The following is a 25,827-nucleotide window of genomic DNA, read 5'->3' on the forward strand; positions in this document are numbered from 1 at the left end:
TGAGGAAAAAAACAGCAGCACACAAGACTTACAATTCATCCTTCTTTCGAGTTTATATCTTGTCTTATCCCATCCTTCCTTTTAAGCTTCACACCTTTGGAGTAAGAATTTGTATTTGTCTTCTGCAGCCCCAGGGACATTCTCTTTACTTACCAATTCAGATGAGGTTTAAATACTGTACAGTTAGCAAAGTGAATGAAACATATAGGACTGCATTGCCTGTGAAGAATTGTTAGAGATGATGGGAATTTCACTGTTCTCTCTCCATGCAGAGGGTGAAAGGAAAGGAAGAGCGATAGAGGAGGTTAGGCAAGATCTACCCATGGAACAGACTATAGGAGAGATACTTCAGTGCTCTTCTTAAGTGCCCCAGGAGGCAAGTGGCTACCTGTGCAGTTTGGATGATGATTATCTACTTCAGCCTGGCAAACACGTTGCAATAATGTGAGTCAAGGTCTGTCCCTGTTCCCAAACACCTGAGGGTTTTTATTTAACATTGTGGTATCTGAACATCTTCCATGTGAAGTTAATGTCATCAGCAACACCCATAATTTACTTGAGAGAAAAATGAATATTTTCTCTTTTCAGCAAAAAGGTTTGCAGGTTAGGATGTTGGGGGTGGTCTTGTTTGTTTGTTTGTCTGTTTCAGTTTTATTAATATTGTAACTTTGGTGAAGAAGGTTGTGGAATGCTTCACCTGCTGAATGGGGAATCCAGGTCCTGGTACAAAGCTTCTCCTTTGAATGGGCCAAGGAAAACCTCACAGACCCAAAGAACTATTGACCAAGAAAGAGCTCTTTTCAAAACCATCTGTGTTTTGTTTCTCTTGAATCTGTAGAGAACCCCCTGAGGCTTTGAAAGACAGAGGGCACTGGCACAGTAGTGAAAAACATCCCTCATCTTCCCCATCACTTGACTAACTCACAATGTTATATAGCAAAAGAAGGCTGCCTCAGGAAGAGGAGTGCTGGAAATCAATATTTGATCAGATCTGTTTGTGTTTATTGACATAAAAGAATATTTCATAGAATCACTAAGGTTGGAAGGTACCTTGGGAGATGGCCTAATGGATGCTTAATGTCAGTAAGTGTTTTCTAATCTGATTGGCCCTTTTTCATATACAGAAATGGTCAAAAGGTACTTCTGCCTCCAGGCAATGATACCAGCTACAGAGGAACTCATGACAGCCATTTTCAGTGGCAGCTGATAAAGAAGCCCTAGTTGGCAAACACAGTACCCACACTCAGATTGGGATAACTGCTTTTATATCTCTGTTTCCCGGATATTATGCGATATTCATGTAAGGTACAGGGAAGAATTCTTCTGCCCTTGTACTGGAGTTTGTCCTAACAGTCAGTGATACAGAGACCAATTGCCCACGTAATGAATCAAAGTGAAATATGAGGTTATACCTGTGATAAGTGAAATATTGGTAAAATGAGCACTATTCTTCAAGCTGGAAATTCATTTAGTAAGATCTTTCTTCAGCTCTCGAATTCATGTGCAGCCAGTGTCAGGGTTTACACTTTGCTAACACCCAGTTCAGTACCTGTCTAGTCTTGCAAGAAAAGATTTTCATTATTTACTAATGCAAACTGGAGATTCTCTTTCACAAGAGAGATATGCATGTCCCCCCACCATGCTTATGCTATTTTGAAAGGTTTGTTGACATGCAGTTTACAGATGACTCTGAAGGTAACTCATGTAGATTGTTTCTTATATCTCAAGCAAAGGCCAAAAGGCCAGTGGCTCCTGAAATGGTTTTGTTGGTTGGGATAGATGCCATAGCTGCAGTTTGGACTTGAATACTAGTGTAGCCTTTTTTTTTTTTTTTTTTTTGTTGATCTTGCTAACCCAGGCATAACTATTGTGCTCCTTCTCAGAGTAACGACTTCTGAGACGTGATACTTGAGACCAAACATTTATGATCACTGAAGAAACATCATTAGATAATTTATTCTCTTGAGGGATTTATAGTGTTCCTCATCACTGAGATATATGGTTGGTGACAAATAATAGGTAATTATCATAGATAGTAATAGATAGTCCTTCTGTAATAGCTAGTCATATTCTAGGTGTATATCTCTGCAAGTATATTGCACATTATTCTCTAAACATACCTTTTCTGCAGTCAAAGCTGCACTGCCAACTTGGGTAGACCTAGTCTTGAGTACATACCAACAGGAAAGTAACTGGAGCTGAATGGATTTCAGAATGGGCTGGAAAACTTGCAAAGACCAGTACAGCATTTCCTCCAACATGTTACAAATTATACTGTTCTTACACTGTTGAGAAAGGGGAAGAATGCATCTCACAGAGCTGTCACTGCATATTTGTTATCAAGCATTGCCGTAGCTAGTTGTTTTCCATAGCCCTATTCATACCCCATGGAGTTGAAAACTACTTTATCAATGTATCTGCAATGAGTATGTGAATGCTGTGGGGAGGGGCAAAATGGAACAGTGCTGAAAACAAAGGGGAAAGAAAAAACAAATACTCTAAGGTTTGGATGGTAAAATGCCAAGTGATAACAGAATATTACATGTTTTGTTAACAGTGGTTTTATATGAGTTGTTTAATATTGGGGAATGGAAGAGATAAGCATATGTGAGGGAGCAGGGATGAGAAATACAGAAGTAGGATGAAAAAAAGAACAGGTTTAAAGATGCAGAAAGTTGTCTGAGAACTGATTGTATAACATATATACAGACACCTTAAAAGATCAAACTGGTTGCTGAAAGTGAAGCTGTAAATAGGATTCTTTAAGAGAGGTTTTCTACATGCCCATTTCTTTTCATGGCTGTCTTCTCATTCTGTGCCATGTTTTTTCCTTTCTGTTCCATTGCCCAGAAAAGGCTGTTGGGAGCTCAGACAGGGTTGCTGTGCATGCACAGTAAATCCAAAATGTCTGACGTGCATTGCTCTGACTGTGCAGAAATAACTGTACATTACAGGCTGATTTGGAGGATGGGATTGCTTTTTCTTTCTTTTTTTTTTTTTTTTCTTTCTTTTTTTTTTTTTTTCCAATTCATTGAACAAATGTGTTCAAGAACTAAAATGTGATGCTTTTCTCTTTCACCAAAACTGCAGGGAAATCACTTTTTTTTTTTCTCTCTTGTCATCAACACATTTTCTTTATTCATGTAACAGTAGGTGTCATTTTTCTTTAATTATGCCCAGCTATCATATGTTGCCTTTATTTGTTGAGAATGTTAGTTTCAGGGAAAATAATTTAGACAGTTCCATTTTTCAGGCAACAATACACTAAATCCTGTGCTTACAAATTGCAATTAGATAAGAATTCTTCCTTCCACAATCAAATGTGGCAGTTTCTTACTGGAAAGTAATGATGAATCAAACTTATAGTGTAAAATGGGAAGATCAAAGCATTCAAAGAAAATGTAATGAAGAAAATACACTTTTATGGCTTGGCATTTTAAATGTCCTCTGTTATATATCAACACGGCAGCATACAATAGTGTAAATCTTTCTTTGGGAATGAATAGAGATTAATGCAGCCACGTTTTCTGTGTCAGAATTTACTTCTTGGTATGACGATATTTCTTCCTGCACCCCCACATACCCCTCTCTTCCCACCCCCAGAACTTAAAAGTACTTTAAACATGTTTAGCCTGTCAACAAGCCTTTGCTAAAGGGTTTTGTAGCCTTTGGTAATGACTTCTAATTTACGTGACTAATTATCCTGGGATAAATAGAGATGAGGTGCTTTAGGATAAGGCTAATCTGCATGTATGCTGGAAGCTTGAATAGTGCATTTTATAAAGATACAAAACTCAGCAGTGCAATGAAATTAAGTTTGTGACAAAAGGCAGGCAAATTTAAAATGAAGGCAAATACTTCTCTTCATAAGCTGTTGTGGTTGGATGTGAGAAAGACGCTGATGGCATGGCATGAAAAGAAGTATCAGCTCTGATTCTGGAGGGTTTTTTTTACTGAAACTTGAACAGATTTTGCCTATACTGTTTGCATAGATGCATTGACATACAGAATTACATCATGATTCACCAGTCTTCAGCACTCATCTTGTTGTGATTTTGATGCCTTATTCTTTAAAACATAGTGGTCATCTATCTATGACCACCTCACCCGTTATTTCTGCCATGGTATAAACAATCAGCAGCATATGTACATACTGCAAAGGGCAATCCCCACATGAAGAACTTAAAGATTAAGGTCTCAACGCTGCAAGATGTTATCCCAGAGAAAACAAACTTATACTGGTAACAGAGGAAAAGAATGAAAGAAAAAAAATAACACCTTTTCTGCTGAGTAGACAAGTCCAGTTTTCAGAAAAGCTCTTGAATTTAGAGCTTGGCCTCCACAATACTATGCAGAGCAACGCATATGGACTTCAGGAAGTCTAGTCTCGTTTTCAAAAGTGAGTTAAAGTGATAGACTTATAAAGATGCTTTTACAAAGTCAGTTGCAGATAGGTCTAACATTGCTGTATGCTAGAAGGATTTGGTTCAGCTCTGTTCTGCAAAACTTATAGAGGTTAGCAGCTACCTCCCATGCTCTCATTTCTGAATGATTTTACAAACACAGCTGGTTCTCATGTGTAAGCTTGGAGGTGGGCAACACTAGACTGTACCTGTTCGTGTAGGCATGCCTTTAATTCTTACTGTATTGGCTGTTAAGATCAGTATCTTTAAAAATGATTAGTTCTTTTAACCATCTCACTTCTCTTGTAATGTTAAGAAAGCCCAGGTTTCCAGGGTGTGCAAAATAGAAAAATCAGATTTGTGTTTAGGTATGTATCCAAAATGTTTTTTATATTGCATGAATTGCTTTTGAAAACACAATGTCTAACTCCTTCAGGAGCCCACATTGCAATGCTTAAGACATCTAGAGCTAACTTGCCCAGAGCAGGGAGAATGACAGATTATTCAATTCCCATTTCAATTACTTAACCACAGGATCATCATTCTACTTCACTCAAATTGTGGTATATTGATTTCTGTAGTGACTCAAAAGATTTTAATTTTTAATAAAAAGTTAGTGTGACATTCTTTTTACGTATATAAATCCAGAATAATCTGCCTGTTGCAGACAGAGTAGTTAAATTGAAAGACTCCATAATACCTATAGGGTTTATGAAGAACTCTCCCTGAGTTCACTTAGCCAGTGCCCCCTTGCTTTGCTTCCCCATAGCACAGCAGTAACACAAAAGCCTTTGAGGCCTAGATGAGAGAACTGCAACACAGGGAACTTTTGAATTTCAATAATCCTTGACAAAAACTGCTAAAAAGCTCCTATGGTATAGAACCAGAGTTTTAGAATATCAGCTGATGTAAATTACAGGGAAATAAAGGGGAAAAGTTCACCAAACACTTTCATTCTTTACTATTCAAGGCCAAATTAATAGGTTTAGGTTTTTGGTGTTGGTAAGTACTGAAGAACTTGCCTTAAATTGCTTTTAGGCTCAGCATATCGACCTCAAACTCTGTTTTTCTGAGAAGTGTGCCAACAACTCAGTTGAAGAAGTTTCCCTTGAAAATTCCAGCCATCTGGTCAACTGAGAAGCCAGGTGTAACAAGTTTGCTAATTCAGCTGAGGTTCAAGGCACTGCTTCTTATGGAGTGATCAGCATATAGAAATGCTATATCCAGGTAAAACTTTTGTACCAGCAATCCAAAGAGGAAACAAAATAATCAATGTTTTCCAATTTAACATCTTAACTATAATCCTGAGCTTCCATGGAACAGCTGCACAGTCTAAGTTGGCCTTTATATTTACAGGAAATTTCTTGGGGACCCTCTGTGCTTTCTGGTGCACTTCCCAGGAAGAGACCAATTGGTGAAATGCCACTTTCCACATTTGTTCTTTGGCCTTTCCTCTGTGACCTATTTTCTTGACTAATCCTGTGGGCTTTTGCCCAGCCCGTTCCAAGTTCCCTCTCTTTCTGGCTGCTTCTGGCCAGCCCTGTAACTCTCAGCTCCCATAAAGATTTTGTGGAAGAGAGCTTAGGGGCTTTGTGTGGTTTATTGTGGTTTCTGCAGAAGGGCGGTACAAACATCAGAATGCAAGAGCAGCAGCCTTCTCTGTGTTGGTAAATGCAGATGGTCTACGCAGACGAGTGCTTCCCTAAAACATAAGATACAGGATGGTTAGTCTGTGTTATTGATGCTGAGGTTTGTAGTCCTGAAAGCAAACTCCTAGGGAGCTTTATAGTGGAGATCTGTGATGCTTTTCTGTTGTTGCCAAAAGAGGGAGCCCTCACAGAATTATATATGCTCTTAGCAACGTTTTTCCTTCTGTGATCCGCTCTTTAAAAAGGCCTGAATGTAGGACAGAATGCGTTTCTTACAAAGCTTATGGGCTTTTTGGTTTAGAAGAAAATAAGTCTGTGGCACAGGTAACGTGAGCTGTGAGTTTTGCCCTCTTTGGATTCTCAATGACCTCAGGTCACAAAAAAATGAAACATGCTTTTCATTTTCAGAGTTGTACAGCTGGCTGATATTATTAAGTGGTTTACATTAAATACTGTATTTTAGCATTCAGGTGCTGGAAATAACGATCCTGTAAGATCAGACAATACTGACTGGGCACTGGACTTATTTGAAAAAAGACGTTATTTTGTCTGTTCTAATGTGGGCCCCGTCCTGTTTCTAGGAGCTGGTAGGTATCAAAGCCGGTGTCCATTTCACGACCTAGCAATCCCAGAATTATTTATTCTGAATGACAGAATTTGAGAAGGGTGAGTAGGATCTTTCCAGTTTGCATGGTATTGTAAAGGATAAATTAGCACCAGGGTTTATTTGTAATTGCTTGCAGGGTGTCCTTCAATAAATTTTGGAGAGGCTTTAGGAATGCAGCTTTTTACTGATTTTTACCAGTGGGTTAGGTTCAAAGTGCTGAGAAAGTAGAGGCACTTTTATTACTGTTTATCTTTAGGGGGAAAGCCTTTGTCTTGAGTCTGCAACAGAAAACTGCATCAAATAATAAGTTTACCAGAGAGGCTCTGTAAGGGTTGATTCATAGTTCACCCTTACCTCTTTCTGAGCCTGAACTGGCTAAAGGGAATGCTGGTCGACACAAATTACTAGTGTTTTAGGTGATCTCTGCCATCTTTTCTGAGCCTGTACTGGTCCCTAGACTAGTTCCCTTTTGAAGAATTTTTCATCCTGATGGCTTCAGTGACTCTATGGCTCAAATATCCCACTTGGCGTTTGTTTTGCGCAGTAGCTCTCTTCCATTGACATATAGTTTGAGTGGACATGGCATTACAGCATTTCCTATCTCCCCAAATTCAAAGCCAAACTTACAAAGTAGCCTAATGCCGTGGGAGTTCAAAGCCAGTAACTGGGCATTGGGATTTAAAGAACATACTTTCATCTGGTTATTTGAGATACTTTTTCTGTAATATTTCTAAATGCAAATTCAGAGGCTATGGCATGACTTGTCTTATTTAAACTTAAATGCTTAGGACGAGATTCTCAAAAATATGTTAGCATATTTGGGTGCCACTCCTAGGTCAGCTGTTCTGAAAAATGTCACTTTATATGTGCTGCTCGTGGCAAGAATGGAGCTCTATACAGCAGAATTGTTGTATCAGAGTAAAATCCAGTTTAGAAGTGCATATGGATGATTTGCTGTTAATAGGTATTGTCTGAAAATTGCTTTGTGATTGTTGTATTATAATAGCAGTAAGGTTCAGAATGAGTGCAGGGAGTCAGTTGGCTGAGATGGGAAGGATCACATTCAGGTGATAACTTTTCTTTCTCTTTTCCATTATGCTCTTGTTGTCTTTTTGAACACTATTAGCATTCTCAGTGCTGTAAAGAAACATACAGGAGACTAAGGGCAGGAGCTAAGTCAATTGTAATCAAACTACCTGATCAAACAGAAGAATCAACCCCAAAATAATTTTATGCATTTTCTTTAAAAGAAGAACATTCAGAGTTAAGACTGAAATGGCCAAAATGGGTATTTCTGACATTTTATGGATGTTCTGCATAGGTAGTGTGCCTCTAAATATTGGATGCTCCTATATACCATATGTGCTGCAATTCCTAAGCAATACAGCAGATGTTTTAGGTGATCAATTCAGAGCTCACTGGCTTTGTTTAGCTCTCCCCATTCCCAATTTTACATGATGTGAATGTGCCTGTCATCATAAGTAGAGAAGCAGTTCCGTATTTAAAATCTGTGCATAAGTCAAAATTGACACGGTAGCAATACTAAAACACTCCCCAGCCTAAAAAATCTCATGTTCCTCAGAACTCAAAACACCTAATCAGGAAAAGCCACAGCCAGTAAAAATTAGCTTTGTGTGGCAAAACTTAACCTTTTTTATTTTTATTTTTATTTGAGTTTAAGTTTATTGTACAAGGTGGATGAAAGCTGACAGTTCTGATTTCTTTGCTGAGCAGAGGGCTGGGTGAGCTGGTTAGCTTGTTTGTTTTTAGGAAAAGTTTCATCTTATTTCTCTGTAATCTTCTCTGAAGTCAGCTTCCTAATGGTACCTTTTTTTACCTGTAGTTCTTCTCTTAACACTTGCTTCTTCACCACCTCTTTTGTATGGATTGTTTGCCAGCTCTTAGTATACAAGGTGCCTATTCTGCCCTAGGAAATTTTAAACCACATATTCCCCTCTCCCTCCAGCCCAGAGCTTTATAACATGAATCCTAAATTATTTCACTTATTTCCAGCCCAGGTGATCCAAAAGCTCTGTTTCATCATTTTTCTTCATGAAAAAGCACTTTTAAAAATACTGATTCTATTGTATCATCTGACCTGTTTTGTCTGTTTGTTTGGAGTTATAAAAAAAGACTTGAGCTCTCATATGTTTTCCATTTGTAACAGCATGGATATGTATCTGATGCTATGGCTAAGACAGTAGAGAAACCTCTGCTGGGGTGCTTTGGAAGGAATAAACTGGCTGTCTGCTAATACCTGTCCTCAGTTACAGAGGCTGGGACAGGTGAGGGTGAGGTGTGCCACACTGGCCCCTGGCTCTCGCACGGCTGAACCCGCAGGGCAGAGGCAGAGCTACATTTCAAAAGGAAAAAATGTTCTCTGTCTTTGGTACCCAAAAGAGAAAATTCAGCTCTCTGGGAGAAGAAATGAATCTGACATCTAATTTTACTACTATAAATCGGAACATTTACATTTGTGTTTTTTGGTGTTGTTGTTTTGTTTTGCTTTTTTTTTTGTTATTTTTATTATTATTATTATTTTTAAATAAGTCCTGAAATATAACTGCCTGACACAATAGAGTTCAGGGTAAGAGCAAGGATAGATTTTCCTCACATGCTTACTTGTGGAAACTTTGTTCACCTTTCCTGTAACTGTGACATTGGTTTGAAATGATGGACTGATACTTCCTCATGAATTACTCGTGACATGCCAGAGCTCTTTTGCTAACTAAAAAAAAAATAAATGTACTCTTTGGGAAGGCAAATGTTTTTCCAAAGACAGCATGCAAATGTTGTTGCTGTTAATGTCTAGAGAACCAATTTTTAAAGCTAATGTTCAATAATTGTTTGGAAATGTATTGGTTTTCTTCTAATTGATGAAGAACGTGCATAACTGCAATGGAAGCAGTTTAAATGCAGAATTATATTTTTCCGAGAAGTGGAAGTTTCAGAGTGACTAACAAATCAAAAGTAAACATCCACATTTCAACTTGTTTAGATAAATATATTTTCTGTGTAACCCAGAGGACAACTGCTTTGCAGTAGATTCATGGCATATTTACTACATTCTTGGTTATCTGTTTTCTATGTGTACGTGAATAAATCTTGACTTTTGTCTTCTGGAGATGTAACTCTGAGGGATGTGGTCTGCCTTCAGTGACTGTCTTAGCAAGCAGAATTGAGGAAGTTCAGCCCTTGGTTGGACTGAGCCATGGAGCAACTGCTCGCTGAGGCAAACCCAGCAAAGTTATACAAAATTGATTAAAATGACATTTGGTTCCCTTCTCTCTTCTACAGAAGTCCCCATGTTTTGGGTGCTTTTTGGAACAAGCTTAGATTTGTCAGTCACCAGGCAGACTTTTCACAAGTGTTTGTTCTGTGTTTTTAACCACTAGTAGATGTATATCAGATAGCAGGTCCCCAATGAATTGCTCTTAGCACAACTGTAAAAGAGCGATAATTTGAAACAGTTAGCAACCAGGCTAATGAAAAGAGGATTTCAGTCCTCTTATCTCTGTTCGCTGTACAGGACAAATGTTGTTCCTTATTTTATTAGTCAGCATAACCTGACATGGACCAAAGAGATGAACAAAATAATAATATATGGGTGGCCTCATTTGCTTACACAGATCCATTTGAAGCTGCTCTTGGGCAAGCTAACTCAACTCAGTGATTTTGATGAACCTAATTTTTATTTTCTCCTTAAACATAATGTGGTGTATTATATAAGATGTACACAGCTCTCTTCAACAGATGTGAATTAAAAAAAAAAAAAAATGTCCCTGAAATGTTTTTCGTGGATCAAAATGCTCAGGAGATGGGTTTGGGCTAAAATGCCAAATTTCAGAAGGGAAATCAAAATGTTCGGATCTGGATGTCTAAGGCTAAATGCTACCCTAGTCCTGGTAACATCCTTTTCATTGATTTTGCTAACAATTTTAAAGTCACCACGCATAGATTAAATGTGAATCATACTGGATACTATACAAAGGCAGGGTGATTCTGGAAGTGGCTGTATCCTTGTTAATCTTTCAGAGTTCTGGTATAGGATGCAGCCTTAGTGGACATTGATCCAGGTTCTGTGATGTTCAAGATGTTCATATATAGGGATTTTAGCATATACCATAGAAAACTACTGAGGTATTGCTTTAGAAATGAATGAGAACATGTTGAGTCTGTTTGGAAAGTAAGGTTGTTCTTACCTCTGGGATAGCCTGCACCCACAGCTGTCATTTGACTTCTCCAAACTGTGCTTTCAGGAGCTGTAATTGTATTTAGAAGAATGATGTTGGACTGCCTCAAATGGTTTATTAAGTGAATATCACAAGCAGTGGTCTGTTTTGGGGGGGGGGGGGTGCAGGTGTGGGTAAAAAAGAAAAAGTTTTATATATTTAAACGATAGAAAAACTCACTGCCATGGATTATGAAAGGAAACAGATTCAACCTGAAATTAGATGAAAAGCTTGAAATTAGATGAGACCATAGTAGTTGGATAAATTTTTGTATTTGTCCATACATACTAGATTCTAATTTAACTTTTCAAAATTATTTTGATCATGTTGTCTTGAATTATATATGACAAACATGGATCTTTGCTCACTATAGGGGGAAAAGACTGTTAGATTAAGCAATCCTCTAAAATACCATGTGGAAACTCACAATTCTCTCTCCCGCTTTTTCCTGCCTGTCCCTATTGCAGAAAAGTCTTTGGCTACAAAGCTGCCTTGGCAGCTGGAGCAGGACTTGGAGGAATGGAGTCAGCTATCCCCATGCTGCATGAGAAAAAATACTGCTTTTGTCCAGCTGTTGTGCAAGTCTTTTGAATCTGATATTTCCAATTTACTGATTTACATTCCCATAATATTAGCTGTATGAAAAATGCAGATGAAACTGGGCTATAGCACTTCAGCTGCATGGAGGAAATGGAAGAAAAAAAATGAATGAGGAAAAGTGTATGTGATGAGAGTAGAGAGCCAGTGAAGTCAAAGCTGAAGATAAGGAACTGAACTCCTCCAGTCTGGTGCATTGGAAATCAGTTTCATTGACTCCCCTAATGCAGATTTCCTTCAGCTCCTCAAAGGGATATTTCTCCAACTAGGAGTTGTACTGTTGTGTTTCTGTCAGAGACAAAATGCTAGCTTGGTCCTTGGATAGGTGAGATAACCTCAAGTATTTCCCAGGTTTTTTCCTTCAGTAGCTGCAATTCCAATTGTCTATATCAATTCCTTGTCTATAGGTAAGGTGTGCATCTAGTTTTATGACCATTTACACCTCCTGTACAATGCAGAAGTGAACAGACACACTGTGGTATATACACACACCTGCATGCAGATGCATAGTTGTTTCTGCATGTTTCTCTGTGACTGTATATACATATATATATTTTTGTGTACATATGTATGATTGAAGTCATTCTAACTGAAAAAGTAACTTTCAAAATATAAGAAGCTCTGTCTTTTCCTTTTGAATGCTTGGAGCTGTAGGTGTGAGATGGCTTTGAAAATGAACAGTGATGATTCAAACAGAAATCACTAAAGAAGGATTTTGTAGGTGATATAGACTGTAAATCTCATGCATGCCATTCGCCAGTTATAAAGTTCTCCCAGTATTTATTCTGCTTTGTGTAATAAAGAAAGCCCAGCTACTTGAGGCTTGCAGGTGAAAATTTGCTCTGCTTGTAGAGCTGAATTGTGCACTACTGAAAATGTAGGGTTTTTTGTTGTTATTTTTTTCTTTTGGGTTGATGTTTTTGTCTTTGTTTTTCTAAGTTTCTGACATGCTTGAGTGGGAGGTACTAGAAATACAACGTACTGTTGAGGATTTCTTCTAAATAAAACGGCATGCATTACCACTGTGTATTAGTCACTCAGTTGCCTTTAAATATTGGCATCTTTGAGTGGAAAGGGAATATATTTTGAATGTTTGCAGAATACCTTCAACCCTTGAAACTGTGACCTGGAAATTCCTGTGCTGTGTTCTCACACAGCTCACCTGTATCTCAGGCAAACTCCAATACCTTAACAGAAAATAACACCCAAGATAAACACATCCAGGTAATTCACACAAAATCAGAAGCAAAGGCAGGGAGCTCTTGGAGGGAGAAGAGAGATGGGACTCCGGGGAGTCAGAGAAAATGGCAACAAGAGAAGTTGTCTTCTCTCATGTTTATTTTCACTCTGTTGCTGGATCATAGGGATTTTTTAACACATAATTCATAGGTTTTATGCATGAAAATGCAGCATTTTTTGGAAATTTTATATTCACAAGGAACCCTACTCTTGTGCTGCATCTTTTATGTGTCTTTTTCTTCCTTCCTTTTGTATTGCTGTCCTTATGGTATGAAACCATGGGAGGCCTGTTTCTTAAAGGTTTATCAAAGATGCATTTCCTTTGGCTGGGCCCAGGTGTATTAGGGATGGGATGCTGCCAGTGCTGTAGTGCAGAGCTTTGCTGCTTGGTTACGTGCTGCCCTGAGCAGAATTCCAACATGGACTTTGAGCCAGCCCAAGTGCAAATGCATGCTGCTCCCTAAACCAGGCAGTGTTTAACTTCTTCCAAAGCAGAAATCTTTTAATGAGAATTTCTTGTGTTTCAGAAAACTCCCCAGTGACTCCCTCAGAATTCTAGTTCTGATTTTCTTCTCTCTTTCTTTCTTTCTCTTTCTTTCTTTCTTTCTTTCTTTCTTTCTTTCTTTCTTTCTTTCTTTCTTTCTTTCTTTCTTTCTTTCTCTCTCTCTCTCTCTCTCTCTCTCTTTCTTTTTTTTGAATGAAAATTTCGGATTGCAATTCTGTGAACAGTGATTTCTTTGAACCCAAGTCAGCTTGCTTTCCTCACGGTGTGCTGGCTATTATGGCATGATGGCAGTTTGTTGAAGTATTAGGCAATGAGGAGAAAGCAGGACAGCTTCTTCAAGTTGCTACTTTGATTGTTCAGGCTGGATGTGGATGTTGGAGCTTATGTCCCAACTTCAATAAATACTTAGATACACAAAGCAAAAGAAGGGTTAGGAGAATTGATCTGCTGGTTAGGGTGTGCACAGCTGAAGTTCAAGCTCAGAGTCCAGATAGAGCAGAACAGGGACAGGAACCTTTGGTTTTTGCCTCCTTTAGCATATGGTCACAGGCTCCTACAACAGCATAGTTAGTTTTAAAATTGCATATGTTGGGAGTTAATCTGTCTTGTCTGTTATCTAATACAACCCATAAACAATGGCTAATTAGTCAATAACCCATTACTGCTATAGGTAGATATGCTTTGTTTCTAATTAAACATTCATTGAACACTGTTGTTTACCCTTCCCCCCTCTCCCCCCCCCCCCAAATGGTGGACTCTCAAAGTTCATAATTGCTTTCACAAATCTATCCCTTTTTCTGTGCAAATGCTGCTCCTTTCCTTCATAAGACTTAACATACAACAGGAATTCACAGCTAAAGAATGGCTGTGCAATGCCTAAGAAGCAATCTGCATCGTGTATGGATTTTGGTTGTTAATAGCACTCTGTGTGGTCTGTATAGGTTTTCCTGCCCTTGTTTACTCTTTTTTTCCAAAATAAATAAAGTTTAAGGAGATGAGTTTATTAGCTCCTGCTGCTTACTATGTACTTTAAGACATAATCCGCCGTTTGTGGCATTACAGTAATCTCTATAGGCACTAAGTAATTGATGTCACAAGCACAGGATTATAACCACGGCTCTGCAATTTACATAATAATACACCAAACTATGAAAAACCTGCATGGTGGTTTGTTACCAAAACAAACACGTTAAAAAGCTGAGTTAAATTGTGGAGTGAGTAGATCCCAAACCCTTGCAGAATAAGCACGCAGGCTTCATTTAATACATGCGCGCAGCCACCTTGTTGTTAGTGGAACTACAAGAGGCTGGAATCAAACCTGGATGTGGCATCAGGCTGCCAAGACCATGGAGAAATGGGCTTTACCCTCTTTCTTTGCTTCTTGTAGGCCCCAAACTTTTAGGGGAGAGCAGAGCAAAGATGAGATATTGGCTATACCATCTGTTCTTATTCCCCGATCTTTACTGGGGCAGAAATAGCGGGGTGTGTGTATATACTCTATGGAGGATGTGGGATGACTACAGCACTGTGCATGTAAATTTGCCTCAGCATTTCAGGCCTAAATTAAGTAGGAAGGTGGAAGCCTATGAAGTTGGGAGCTCTGAGTTGTTTGCCATTTGGGTTCAATGAAGTGATTGGATTTGCTTGGCATATTTTGACATGGCTGAAAGAGACAGCACTATTAAATAATCAAGGATGTCCTTTTATGCCCTCATCTGAGAGGGTGCAATGTATATGAATATAGTATACATCATTAACCATATAGTTACTACAATTCTATCTTTCTATTACTTCACCGAGGTGTCTGAGGATGCTTTTTTTTATTATTTTATTTTATTATTATTATTATTTCATTTTAGTTTTTTTTTTACAGAGGCAGAAGCACAGAAAAATGTAAGAGTTTTTCTGTTGTCCTAACTCTCATTTGCAAAGTTAAGGATCAGTTCATATACCAGAGCAGCTTGTTCTTCCTCTCTTTCTTCCCAGAGATACGAAAGTCTTAATGACTTTTTGTTGTGATTGCAAATATTTTACAGTGAACTGATGGACTTTTTTTTTTTTGGTTCTTAGTGGTTCACTGAGACTCTGGATACTATCTTTATGAGTGTTTTATATGTAAATAAGGCAATTTATAGATAAAGCACCAGCAGATGTCACTCAAGAATATGTGGAACAGAGCATCGGTGTGACCAATAAAAGTGATGGTGCATATTGCAAATGGCCTCCAATGCACGGCTGCTCAGGTTGCTCAGCTCCCATAGCTGTTGCTTTGGGCAGTGATCTACTGATATCAGTGGTAATCTGTTCACCAGGGCTCTGAGGCTGTGACCTACTCCTACTACTGCCATAGGTACTAGAGAGTGTTTTCACATGCCCAAAGATGCCTCACATGGCTTTTCAATGTTTCCTGAGCCTTCATTGTGTTGATATTATTTCTAAATAGCTTTTAAGCACAGCACGACTGTAAGAACTAGGGAGCTTGTTAATAAATAATACATTATGTATGAGTGTTGTATTCTGGAGATAAATAGTTGAAGCAGGGAGAAGGATATGTTTTAGCTACTTATTTGGCAGTTTTCTGAAAAATAAGACAGTACCATGTATCCTTGGCACTTTGGGTTTTGTGAAAGAACTGCTCAGGTGTCAGATATTAAGGAGAAGAATATGTGAAATGTAAGGATGAGTAAAGTAGCTTAATGGATCAGCACTGCCTTTCATCATTTGGACTTGGTCTTGATTCTAAACCAGAATTGAATTACCAAATATTGCAAAGATCAAATGTGTGTAGAGGTCACTGTTTAAAATGCTCATCATAGCTCTTAGCATGAGTGATAATATATCCCAAACCACTGTATAACTGTTCCCCCACACCTATATTATCAATAATTGATTCCACAGAGTAGGCTACAGCAGATGTAATTTACTAAAATCCTAGTCAAGTGTCAACAAGCTGACTGGTTCATTTTATCATTAAACCAAGGAATGTTAGCAGCTGATAATAAAGAAAGTACAAAATGTGAGATCTTGTTTCATTAGATGAACAAAACTTGTGATTTCAGGAAAGAAAAGATTGTTGCTTGGCATTATAATGTGACTTTGAAAAAAAAAAAAGAGCTTTAAATCATCAGATTATCCATTTTAACAGGATTTGAATTATTATCTTACTGGGATACTGGGATCATTACGTAAATTGAGATTCTCTCTTTGGCAATAAGTCTTGCACTCTGAAGGAAATGAATGTGTAAGTAGAGAACCTCATTTGAGAAACTAGACAGATGTGAAATGCTCACATAATTATGCTTACCTTTTTTCTAACACTCCTCCTTTATCTAGGCTTTCACAAGAAAGCTTTTCCAGATGTTGATTATCCCTGAATATTTCTTAAACTGTCCACAGCAAACAACAAAAAGAAGCTTTACACTTTTCTGTTACAGAAGCATCTCGTGCATATGAGCAGAACCCACCACAGTGTGCGGCTTGTCACCCGTTATGTGGCAGTGCAAACGGGTGGGACACAGCCAAAACCTTTCCTTCCCTGCACCATCTCACTCTTCCTCCCTTCTCTCTATTGTAAATCCCCACAGTGCAAAGCTGAGGAGGCTTCTGGTGGTGTTTGAGGGCTGCTGTGTTCTACACATGGTGCTAAGTTGCGAGATTGGGATCTCCTTGAACTTTTGGATATTTTCATGAAGAAATGGTAGAGGATAGCTTTCAAAGGCACTGATGTAACTCGGTGTGGCATTAATAAAGGCCAGAGAAATGTGAAATTCAGCTCTACAAACCCTTCAATAAGTTCTCAGCTTTCCTTTGTGCAGAGATGCACTGGTTTCAATTACTCTTATGTCAACACAGTCTGTTTATAGAAGGAGAACACTAATTTAGAAGTTAAAAGGAAGAGGCAAAATTAGCAACAACTTGTGGCAAACCTTCCAGGGAAATGAAACAAAAACAAACAAACAAAAGAAAAAAAAAACATGCACTTTATCTCAATTTTAAACTCTCTGAATTGCATTATGGATTGAAGGTGGTAGGAAGAGACACCTGTTCAAACCACATTAAATTTAGATAGAAGAGATCAATAGCAGAGACCACGCTGGGTAAAATGCATTTAGGAAGACAAAGCTTTCTTGTGGTCCCAGAGACTCAATTCCAGCCTTGTGTGGGTGGACTATGGGAGGAGATGCTAGTGAGATGGGCAGCCTGTCCATGGGTTCATAGCTGCAGAAAATAGTGCCTGTAGAGTGAAGGCAGTGAAATGGCACAAACCCAACAAGAGCTTGCCAAAGCTGAAGTTGATCTCAGCTCTGGGCTTAGGATATTTGTGTAGTGACTCACATAAAACTATAGTTTTAGAAAGATAGATAGTACCAGGGCAGACTTAGATGCCCCTGCAGCCCAGGGAAAGCCATGCCAAAGCACTGCCATCTCCCAGGATGTGAGGGCATGGGTTGGGAGAAAGAGCTTCTAGCAAAGCATCTTCTGTGAGATATCTGGGTGGCTGCCTGTCACCTCCATCACTGCTTACCATCTTCATTGGATGTTGGGGACTTGGAGATGATGAGCTGGGAATGAAGGCAGGGGTAAGGATATCTTTTGGATCCTGGCTAGAGGAGGAGTGTAGGAGCAGGAAGATGACTTTATAATTGCTTTTTTTATCACTCCTTCTGACTATATTGACTTTATACTTGACACAGCTTTGGCTGGCAAGTGAGGCCCAGATACATTCGGAATTAGATATGACTAGGCTCATTCTTACATGAGAATAAAATCATCGGTTGCTACAGAAACAGCTCCATATCAGTCTCGTGGGGCATCTTTGCATCTGGCTTTTTTTCCTTCTCTTTTGCTAATCTGTAGATAAGAGTCAAAGCAAGTGCAGCACATCCCACATCTATATAAAAGGTTGGAGGAACTCTGTGAAGTGTGAAAGAACATCTCATAGATAAGCTAAACTTAAATGAATGAGTTAATTTACACACCCCACTTTTTTTTTTTCCTAGTATTGCAACTCTCACTGAGTTAATTGAGGTGAAAGTTAAATGGCATCAGTCAGCAAGTGTTTTAAAGACCACCAACATCAAGGAAGAGAAAGAAGGTACTCAGAAAGGGAGTTTCTAGGAAAAATATAGGAAGTGATATAAGGAGTAAGTTAGAATCTGTCAAGAAAATTGCATATGGCAATGGCATAATATTCCATGCTCACTTTTAGGCAAGTTGTTTAACATGATAAATTAAGGAATTAGTTAAAAATAAGTGCACATTATGGGTGAACAGGGACCATTCTGCACACTTTAGACCAGATCACCAGATAGGTTTTTCAACTAGTTTTCTAAAATGTAATGAATTCATGATGCTTAATAGATTAATATTTATTGAGTGAATCAATGCTTAATTTATTAAAAAATTGCCTTCCTTGTATTTTAATATGATTTATTATTCATCAGTGCTTACTGCATTAATTAAAGACTGTGTTAATTTTATAGAAGTGAACACGATCTGCTGCAGGTTTGTTGCAGAGCCCTGCACTATAGGGACTGTGCCTCTGGATAGTACCAATGATGGAAAAATGCACAAGATGGGAAGCCAGTAGGAATCGTCAATGGCCTCTTCATGCCTTTGGGCTTTCAAATAGCCAGCAAAGTGAAAATGAGGATGCTGCCCATTAAGGGTAGGACAGGACTGTAGCACTAGATATGCTGTGGTACAGGGATCTTTCTGTTTGCCTTTTATAAATTTTGGCTGTTGCTGTGGAAATCAATGTTTCTCATGGAATGCCTTTTTGTCAATGTAGGTGAAACGCAGAATTAGTGATAAGGGAAACTGTCACATCCCCTCATATCAGGAATGATAGTCATGTTTTATAGCACTCAGGTAGTAATTCTTGGGACAGGAGGTTGCCTGAAGATTGGGGTAGTCCCAAGCATCTCTGCAGAGGCTGGTGTTTGAGAAGTGGAAAATTGCTAAAGGCAAAACAAAAAAAGCCAGACATCTTGAGATGCGTCTTTCAAGAAATCTGTCAAAACAGGGAGAGGGTGATCGTGCTGGAGGGGGGCAACATCTGCAATCTGCATCTTTCAGCACTGAAGGGAGAAGAGAATTATAAAGCCCCACAGCCATGATATTTCTGATGCCATTATTTTCTTAATCTTTGACACTTCATGTAATGTCTTTCTCTTTAAATCCAAATTCTGTTGCTTTTATAGCTACTCATAAGTGTGCCAGTATATTAAAAAAAAAAAATCCAAAAATCTATACAGTTACTAGTCTGCTTGCATCCAGCTGAGCCCTGGAAACTGCAGAGAGCTAACCCCTGAGATGTGAGAGCAGGCTTGAATTTCCGGAAAGTGATTGGATCCATAATTAGTGTATTTTTACATGTTGAAATGCATGATTCTGAAATGCACTTTGCTGTTTCCTCCTCTCCAAGGCTTGGGTGAGCGCGCACAAGCTTCCCTTGCTGTGCTAAATTCAAGAAATCTCTTCAAGGTCTGTTGAAGGTCAGAGCAGAGAAATTTCTTCTCCCTGGGTGCCCTGGTCAGGCATCCACCACTGAACTCCGGCCCGGAGTGCTTGGGTGGAGCCAGTGCCAAGAACCTAGTGGCATTTCAAATCCCTCGCAGCAGTTAGGTGTTTGATGCAAAAGATCAGTGCTGCTCCACTTGAAGTCACAGAAATAACTTGTGCTTAAAGTTCAACGTGCACACAAAGATTTCCTGTGGACCTATAGTGTTTTTTTTGTTTGTTTTTTTTGTTTTTCAAGGCCAATTTGAATGCAACATCATATAAGAAGAAGAAAAAAAAAGGTTTTATATTTTGTTTAGTCTATTCTGTATGCTTTTATTTTCTTGAAGCATCAAGTTAAGCCACTTAGGTTTTTATTTAATGCTTATTCTAACTATGTCTAATAACCTTAAGTCAGGACTGGGGACCAGTTGGGGTACCTGAATGTCTCTCCATTCAAACACTCTACAGTTTGCAACCTTTTTTAATGTAGGATATTTATATTCCACCTTTTTTTCCCAGTAGAGAAGCTTTCACAGAGTATAGGTTTTGGATATATATTTTCTGCTCTAGCTGTTCATTAGATATACAGAATTTGGAGCATACAGCATTCCAGTTGTGCCAAGAAAAGTAAGCAAAGGTTCTAGCCCAGTGGGTGCTAAGCCCTGGCATTTCATAGCTTCGTACATATAACTCAGGATTAAGGCATGAGATCTATATAAAATTCAACTCATTAGGAGACATTTCTTCTTACGGCTCCCACTGGGGAGGTGGGCCCTTGATTTGCGTTACTGCTTACTTTGTTTTGCTGCTCCCTGAGAAAAAGAGTCTGGGGTGAGCAGATCCCAGGAGAGCAGGGACAGCATTTCTGAATGGCTATTGTGGAGGCACACAAGGCAGTGGGGCAGGGTCTTCTGCTCCCTTTTACCATTAGCCTGGCATGCATAGCTTAGGCTGGCCTTATATTTTACAATAAAGCAAATGTCAAGCATGCTGCTAAAGTCATACTCAAAATGCCTTGCCAGAGCTAAGCAAACAAGGAGTAACTATAAAAGCAGATAGGAATGAGGTTTCTCTCTAAGATGGTTTGCATTGCACAAGAGTTAAGGTCCTGAAGGCCAGGAAGGTTTCAGAAAATATTTTTTCAGCCTGACACCCTACTCGGTTTCCCAGCAGGCCACATTCGGTGTTGGGCATGTAACTCAAGTATATTCAGTGGATGATCGGCTGTGTCCACACGGTTGGGCCAGTGAAGCTTTACTTATAGAGAAATTATGAGTTTAGAAAGGAGTTTCATCAGTCGTAATTTCCAGGGAAGAATGTTCACTGTAGGGAATACCAAGTCAGTGTTTCCTCCTCAAGGACTTGCAACTGTCACCCAGGGAATACAGTGAATGTAATGATGAGAATTAGATTAGAAAAAGATCAATAGGGCTGACAATAAATGAAAGTAACACAGACATTATTGAGAAGATTAGGAGAGAGAAATTAAACTGGACAGTATAATCTGAAATGCCAGCTAGACACACTAATGTTGGTCAAAGTTAGGGAGAAGACAGTAAGTTTAAAAAGCGAGGAAGAACAGGCAATAACAGCCTGTCTGTGACATGGGGGCTAGCCCTGCCCTGCCCTGCTCTCCTGTGATGGAGAGCACCCTCAGAAAGGTTGAAAGGATGATAACTGTCCATGAGCGCATGCATTTTGGTGGAAGGCCACAGACAGGTAATGGTGGGGGAAGTCTCTCTAGACTAGAAACATGGAGGAGGTAACAGCCTTTCCTACATGTTAAAGGGGAAGATGAACCTCAGATGCCCCTTGCCACCACCAAAGCATTGGTGGGATAGCTTGTTCCAGGAAAAAAAAAAATGTTAGTAGAGGTTGGCTTACCTGTGAAAGTTTGCAGCCCTTCCAGAAACCACTATTCTGTTTAAACTTGATATTTGCCATCACAAATCCCTGTATTTTGTGATCTGTACAAATATTCAGTGTTGATCAAGTGTGGAAAGCTTTGGGGTGAGGGATATCTGGTGGCAATGAGCTCCATGGGCTAACTGTGCTCGGCATGAAAAGAAGCTTTCCTTTTATCAGTCTTGAGTTTGTCTAGATACCGTTACAAGTCTTTGAAAGGTTTACCCCAAGGCAATGTAATTGTGTTTGATCACATACAGCCTATGAGTCAGTGATTGATATGAATAAAGAACTTAGGGTTTCTTGTCTTGGTTCCTTGTCTCCTTCCCTGTGGAATCATAAACCACTTTTATAAATATATCGGTCCATCTGTGCTTCTAGCTATCCATTTCAAGTATATGCTCCAAAAAAAGAAATAGTAACACTTTATAAGTGCAAATAAAAACACATTAAAAGGACTGAGCTAGTATTTTTTTTTCTTCCTCATAAAGTACATGTGGATCCCATCCAAAAGAGTTACTGTGAGCCATGTAACTTGTAATTAATTCTGCTATAAATGTCAGAACACTTACTTTGCAGGTCTAAGATGACCAACTAAAATTAGTCCCCTTTTAACAATACCTTTTATAATTTGTTTTTCAGCAGAGACGGCAGCTTGACCTCCTGACAATAACCAGCCCTGGTAAGTGAGCTCTGCCGCATGGTTCTCTTCTCTTTTCTTAAAGAGGTGGTTGTCTAAATGTGGTGGTTTTTTTCCCCGTCTCTGACATGCAAAATGAAAAACACTGTTCCCCAGAAAATCTTTCACATAATAACAAGTGACAGCTATATTGTGCTTGGCAAAGCCCCGGGCAGTTATCCGTTCACAGAGCTGCCTCTTCAGACCTTTACTCTATGAATTTGAGTGCTGATATTTCTTTAAGCCTCCTGGGGTTACAGTTAGAGGTATGTCTGCAGGGCAGATGCCCTCAAATTCACAATGTGTTCTCCAGTATCACAGAAATGTGAGTTTGATTTTCCTTGGTGGCAAATGTGAGCAGTTTGGGGAGCAAGGGGATGCTGGCCCTCTGTGCATGGTGGTGGGAGACAGGAGGTCCAGGCTTGGCTCTGAAGAATGCCAAAGTGGGTCAGAAAATATTTAAGTAAAATTAAAATGCATTAAACTGCCTTCTCCATAATGGCTTTCCATATTAGCCTATTGAGGTGATAAACCAATATGTGTTATACTACAAAAGTGTCGGGCACCTTGGCATAGTGAGTTTGAAGACCTCACTGATTAAAATGCTGGTTGTTTGAGAAGTGCTTCTATTTGATCTCTGCTTTTAAGGCTGTGTGGCTATTAATTTATTGTTATTTTTCTGTCTCAGTTTCTTACCGTAAGCGGTTTCTTCTCAGTTTCTTCTGTAAGCAAACTTACAGAAGTTTGCAGCCCACCAGCTCCAGATGTATGCTGTGCCTGAATGGTGCTATCTTTTGGTTACCTTTTCAGTTTTTCAGCTGTATGTGCATATTAAGCCCTCAGTTTGGCTTTAACTGGGACTAATGAGTTCTGGCTTTAACTGGGAATAATGTGTTAGTGAAATGAACAGGTGTTATGGGAAGTGAACAAAATGTGTCACATTTGCTTGGATAACAATTTTGCATCAATAATTTTTCTGACACTCTAAATGTAGATATCATCTGTGACATGGTTTCTCCTTCACTAACCTTGTTAAAATAATAAGAATTAAAATAAGGAGGAGGAACACTTTGTTGGGACAGATGTTTGAGGCTATTGGCAATTGCATCACATTTTTGCATGTTCACTTTTCATGCAGTTTGCAATTATGTTAATGTATGCTCAGGGCACTTGCTGATAAAAGCAACAATACAGTGTGATAAAGCCATTGTCACTATTCTGACTGTAACTTCAAGGACAAACATGGCACATTTTTTTTTACATTTTTCATATCTTCAAAATTCCCTATTTCTAGAGGAAAAAGAAAAGGAGAAAAAAAAATCTCTGAAGGTCTTAATCATAGCAGAGACTCAGATCTTGGATAAGGGTACCAAAGATCACCTTTTCTTTCTATTTCTTTCCTTTTTTTTCTTTTCTTTTCTTTTTTTTTTTTTTTTTTTTAAGAGAAAAGGAAGGTTGGGAAACAGAATAACCTAATATGAGAAATGTCTGCAAAAGGAATTTATGATACCTTTCTTGTAATTTTGGATACAGTATTCACTGGAACAATGAAAGGCTGACTAAGCTGAGTTTATGCATAGGTGTGATTGCAGTAAATAGCTATGCTTCAGATCTTTCATTTTAATACAGCAACCTACTAAATCAACACAGCAATTAGTTGGAACGACCAAATAACTAAATTTGAAAGCAGCTTCCAGTGACTGCATTGGTAAATGTACTGCACTAAAAGTCGGGACAAAAGTTTCCACAACATGCTTTTTTCTGGAATATAATTTTTACCCCTAGATATTTAGCCAGAAATATACAATAATTGGTTATTTAGGGAAAAAATGCAGTATTTGCACCACGGTTATTGAATTTAGCTGTTACAGCTTTGCTTTCAATAAGGGCATTTTTGAAAGGAGCTTGGTGTTCTATCAGGCCAAACTTACTTAAGAGCCTAAAGCTGAGATTTTTGGAAGAAGCTAACAGAGTTAAGCACTTAATTCTTAGCAGGATGAGAAAATATCAACCTGTGGATTAAATGGTCTATTTTGGGCCCTACAAATATCAGAAAAATAAAAATTATACAAAATAACAAAACAATGACAAAAAAAAACCTATAGCCTTAAGGCTTTTACTGACTTTGGAGATTGTAACTTTTTAATATTTCACTCTTTGAGCTTTAGGTGTAAGATCTGACATCAACAGTCTGTTTTTAAAAAGCTGTGCTGTCGTTTATGATGCCTGAGATCAGCTATAATCACTGTAGTCCCTTGATTTAGTGATTCAAATTAGGGACTGGGCTGTCTATTTGCTGCTATTAATCCCTGGGACTTGGTCCTGTGCTCCACCTTGCCGCGGGCAGACAGCCTTCGTTTGCGGTGAAGGTCACCCAGCCTTATTTATGGGAAAGTCCTCCTTATTTATGGGAAAGTCCTCCGCATCTCCCAGGCAGCATCAGCCACTAAAGCCTTACTGCCTAATTGTCAGAACAGACAAAAGACTTCAAAACCAAGGGTCACCTTTGTGATCCGCACGTCTCATGACGAGCATCACTTTAAGTGTGCAAAATTTCCTGAACCAATTTTTGTTTGTTTAGTCAAGAGTCACTTGGGGATCCCTTGTGGGTGTTAAAATAGCTTTTCTCCACATGCCACTACAAACTTTCCGAAAATTGATCAGCCACTTAATGAGATTAATCACAAGGTAAAACAATGCTGTTAATGTAGAGGAAGGAGTGTTGAGGTACAAGTGCTGAAAGAATCAAAAGAATATGTGGGGTCACCGAAACCTAACATTACCTCATGGCAGTTGCGCTGTTTCCCATGGCCGTGGTTGTTGAACAATTACCCAGGACTTCACAGGTGGGTCAGAAGTGGTGCTTGTTCCTCCAGCCCCAAGCCCCCTCCCTGCCCACAGAGTGCTGGTGACCTGTCGCTGCCTCTTGCCTTGCTCCAAGTCCTGAGCCATGCGTGCGAGGCACTGCAAAACCTGTTGGAACAACACGTCTGTGTGTTAAACTGAATAGGTAGGCATCACTAATCTCTATCCTGGACTGGGGGAATTCTGGAGAGGGAGGGAAAAAAAAAAAAGGAAAGAAAAAGAAAAGGAAGAAATGAAGAGGGTGAGAGCTGTAGCTCCAGCTACATGTTCTGTATGCAATATGCACAGCTGACCTGTTCCAGCGCTCCTAAGAAAACAGCTCCGGAAAGCTCCACAACATGCCCCAAACCGGAGGAAATCTTTGCTTTGCTGTGCTTCTCCAGAAACAGCCAGGCACAAATGATGCATAAGCTGGGAGCAAGCCAGACTCCCTCATGCTTGAATATATTCCTTTGAAGTAACTGACACCCATGTAAAATGTGGAGGGGAGTTCACAGCTCTGACTTACTGCTGAGTAGCTGGAGGAATGTTAAGTTAAATTTATCAATGCTCTCGCCACACTCCTTTCTTCTTGCCCCTTGACATGCAAGTTACAATTAGGCTGTAACGCGCTGTACGGTTCAGGGTGCCAGGTTCAGAGCT

General features: G+C 39.1%; 1 protein-coding gene across 3 annotated transcripts in view; it reads left to right on the plus strand.

Moving 5' to 3' along the window:
* Nucleotides 1–25,827, plus strand: part of LOC308199414 (BEN domain-containing protein 5) — a 923,492-nt gene that overhangs the window by 468,687 nt on the left and 428,978 nt on the right. For all 3 annotated transcript variants that reach the window (XM_080603543.1, XM_080603541.1, XM_080603542.1), the window contains one exon: nucleotides 22,284–22,323. In XM_080603543.1, coding sequence (XP_080459669.1) covers nucleotides 22,284–22,323 — 40 coding nt within the window. The remainder of the gene's footprint in view (nucleotides 1–22,283; nucleotides 22,324–25,827) is intronic.

Source organism: Anser brachyrhynchus, assembly GCF_964034855.1.
Source record: "Anser brachyrhynchus genome assembly, chromosome: 8".
Classification (NCBI taxonomy): Eukaryota; Metazoa; Chordata; class Aves; order Anseriformes; family Anatidae; genus Anser; species Anser brachyrhynchus.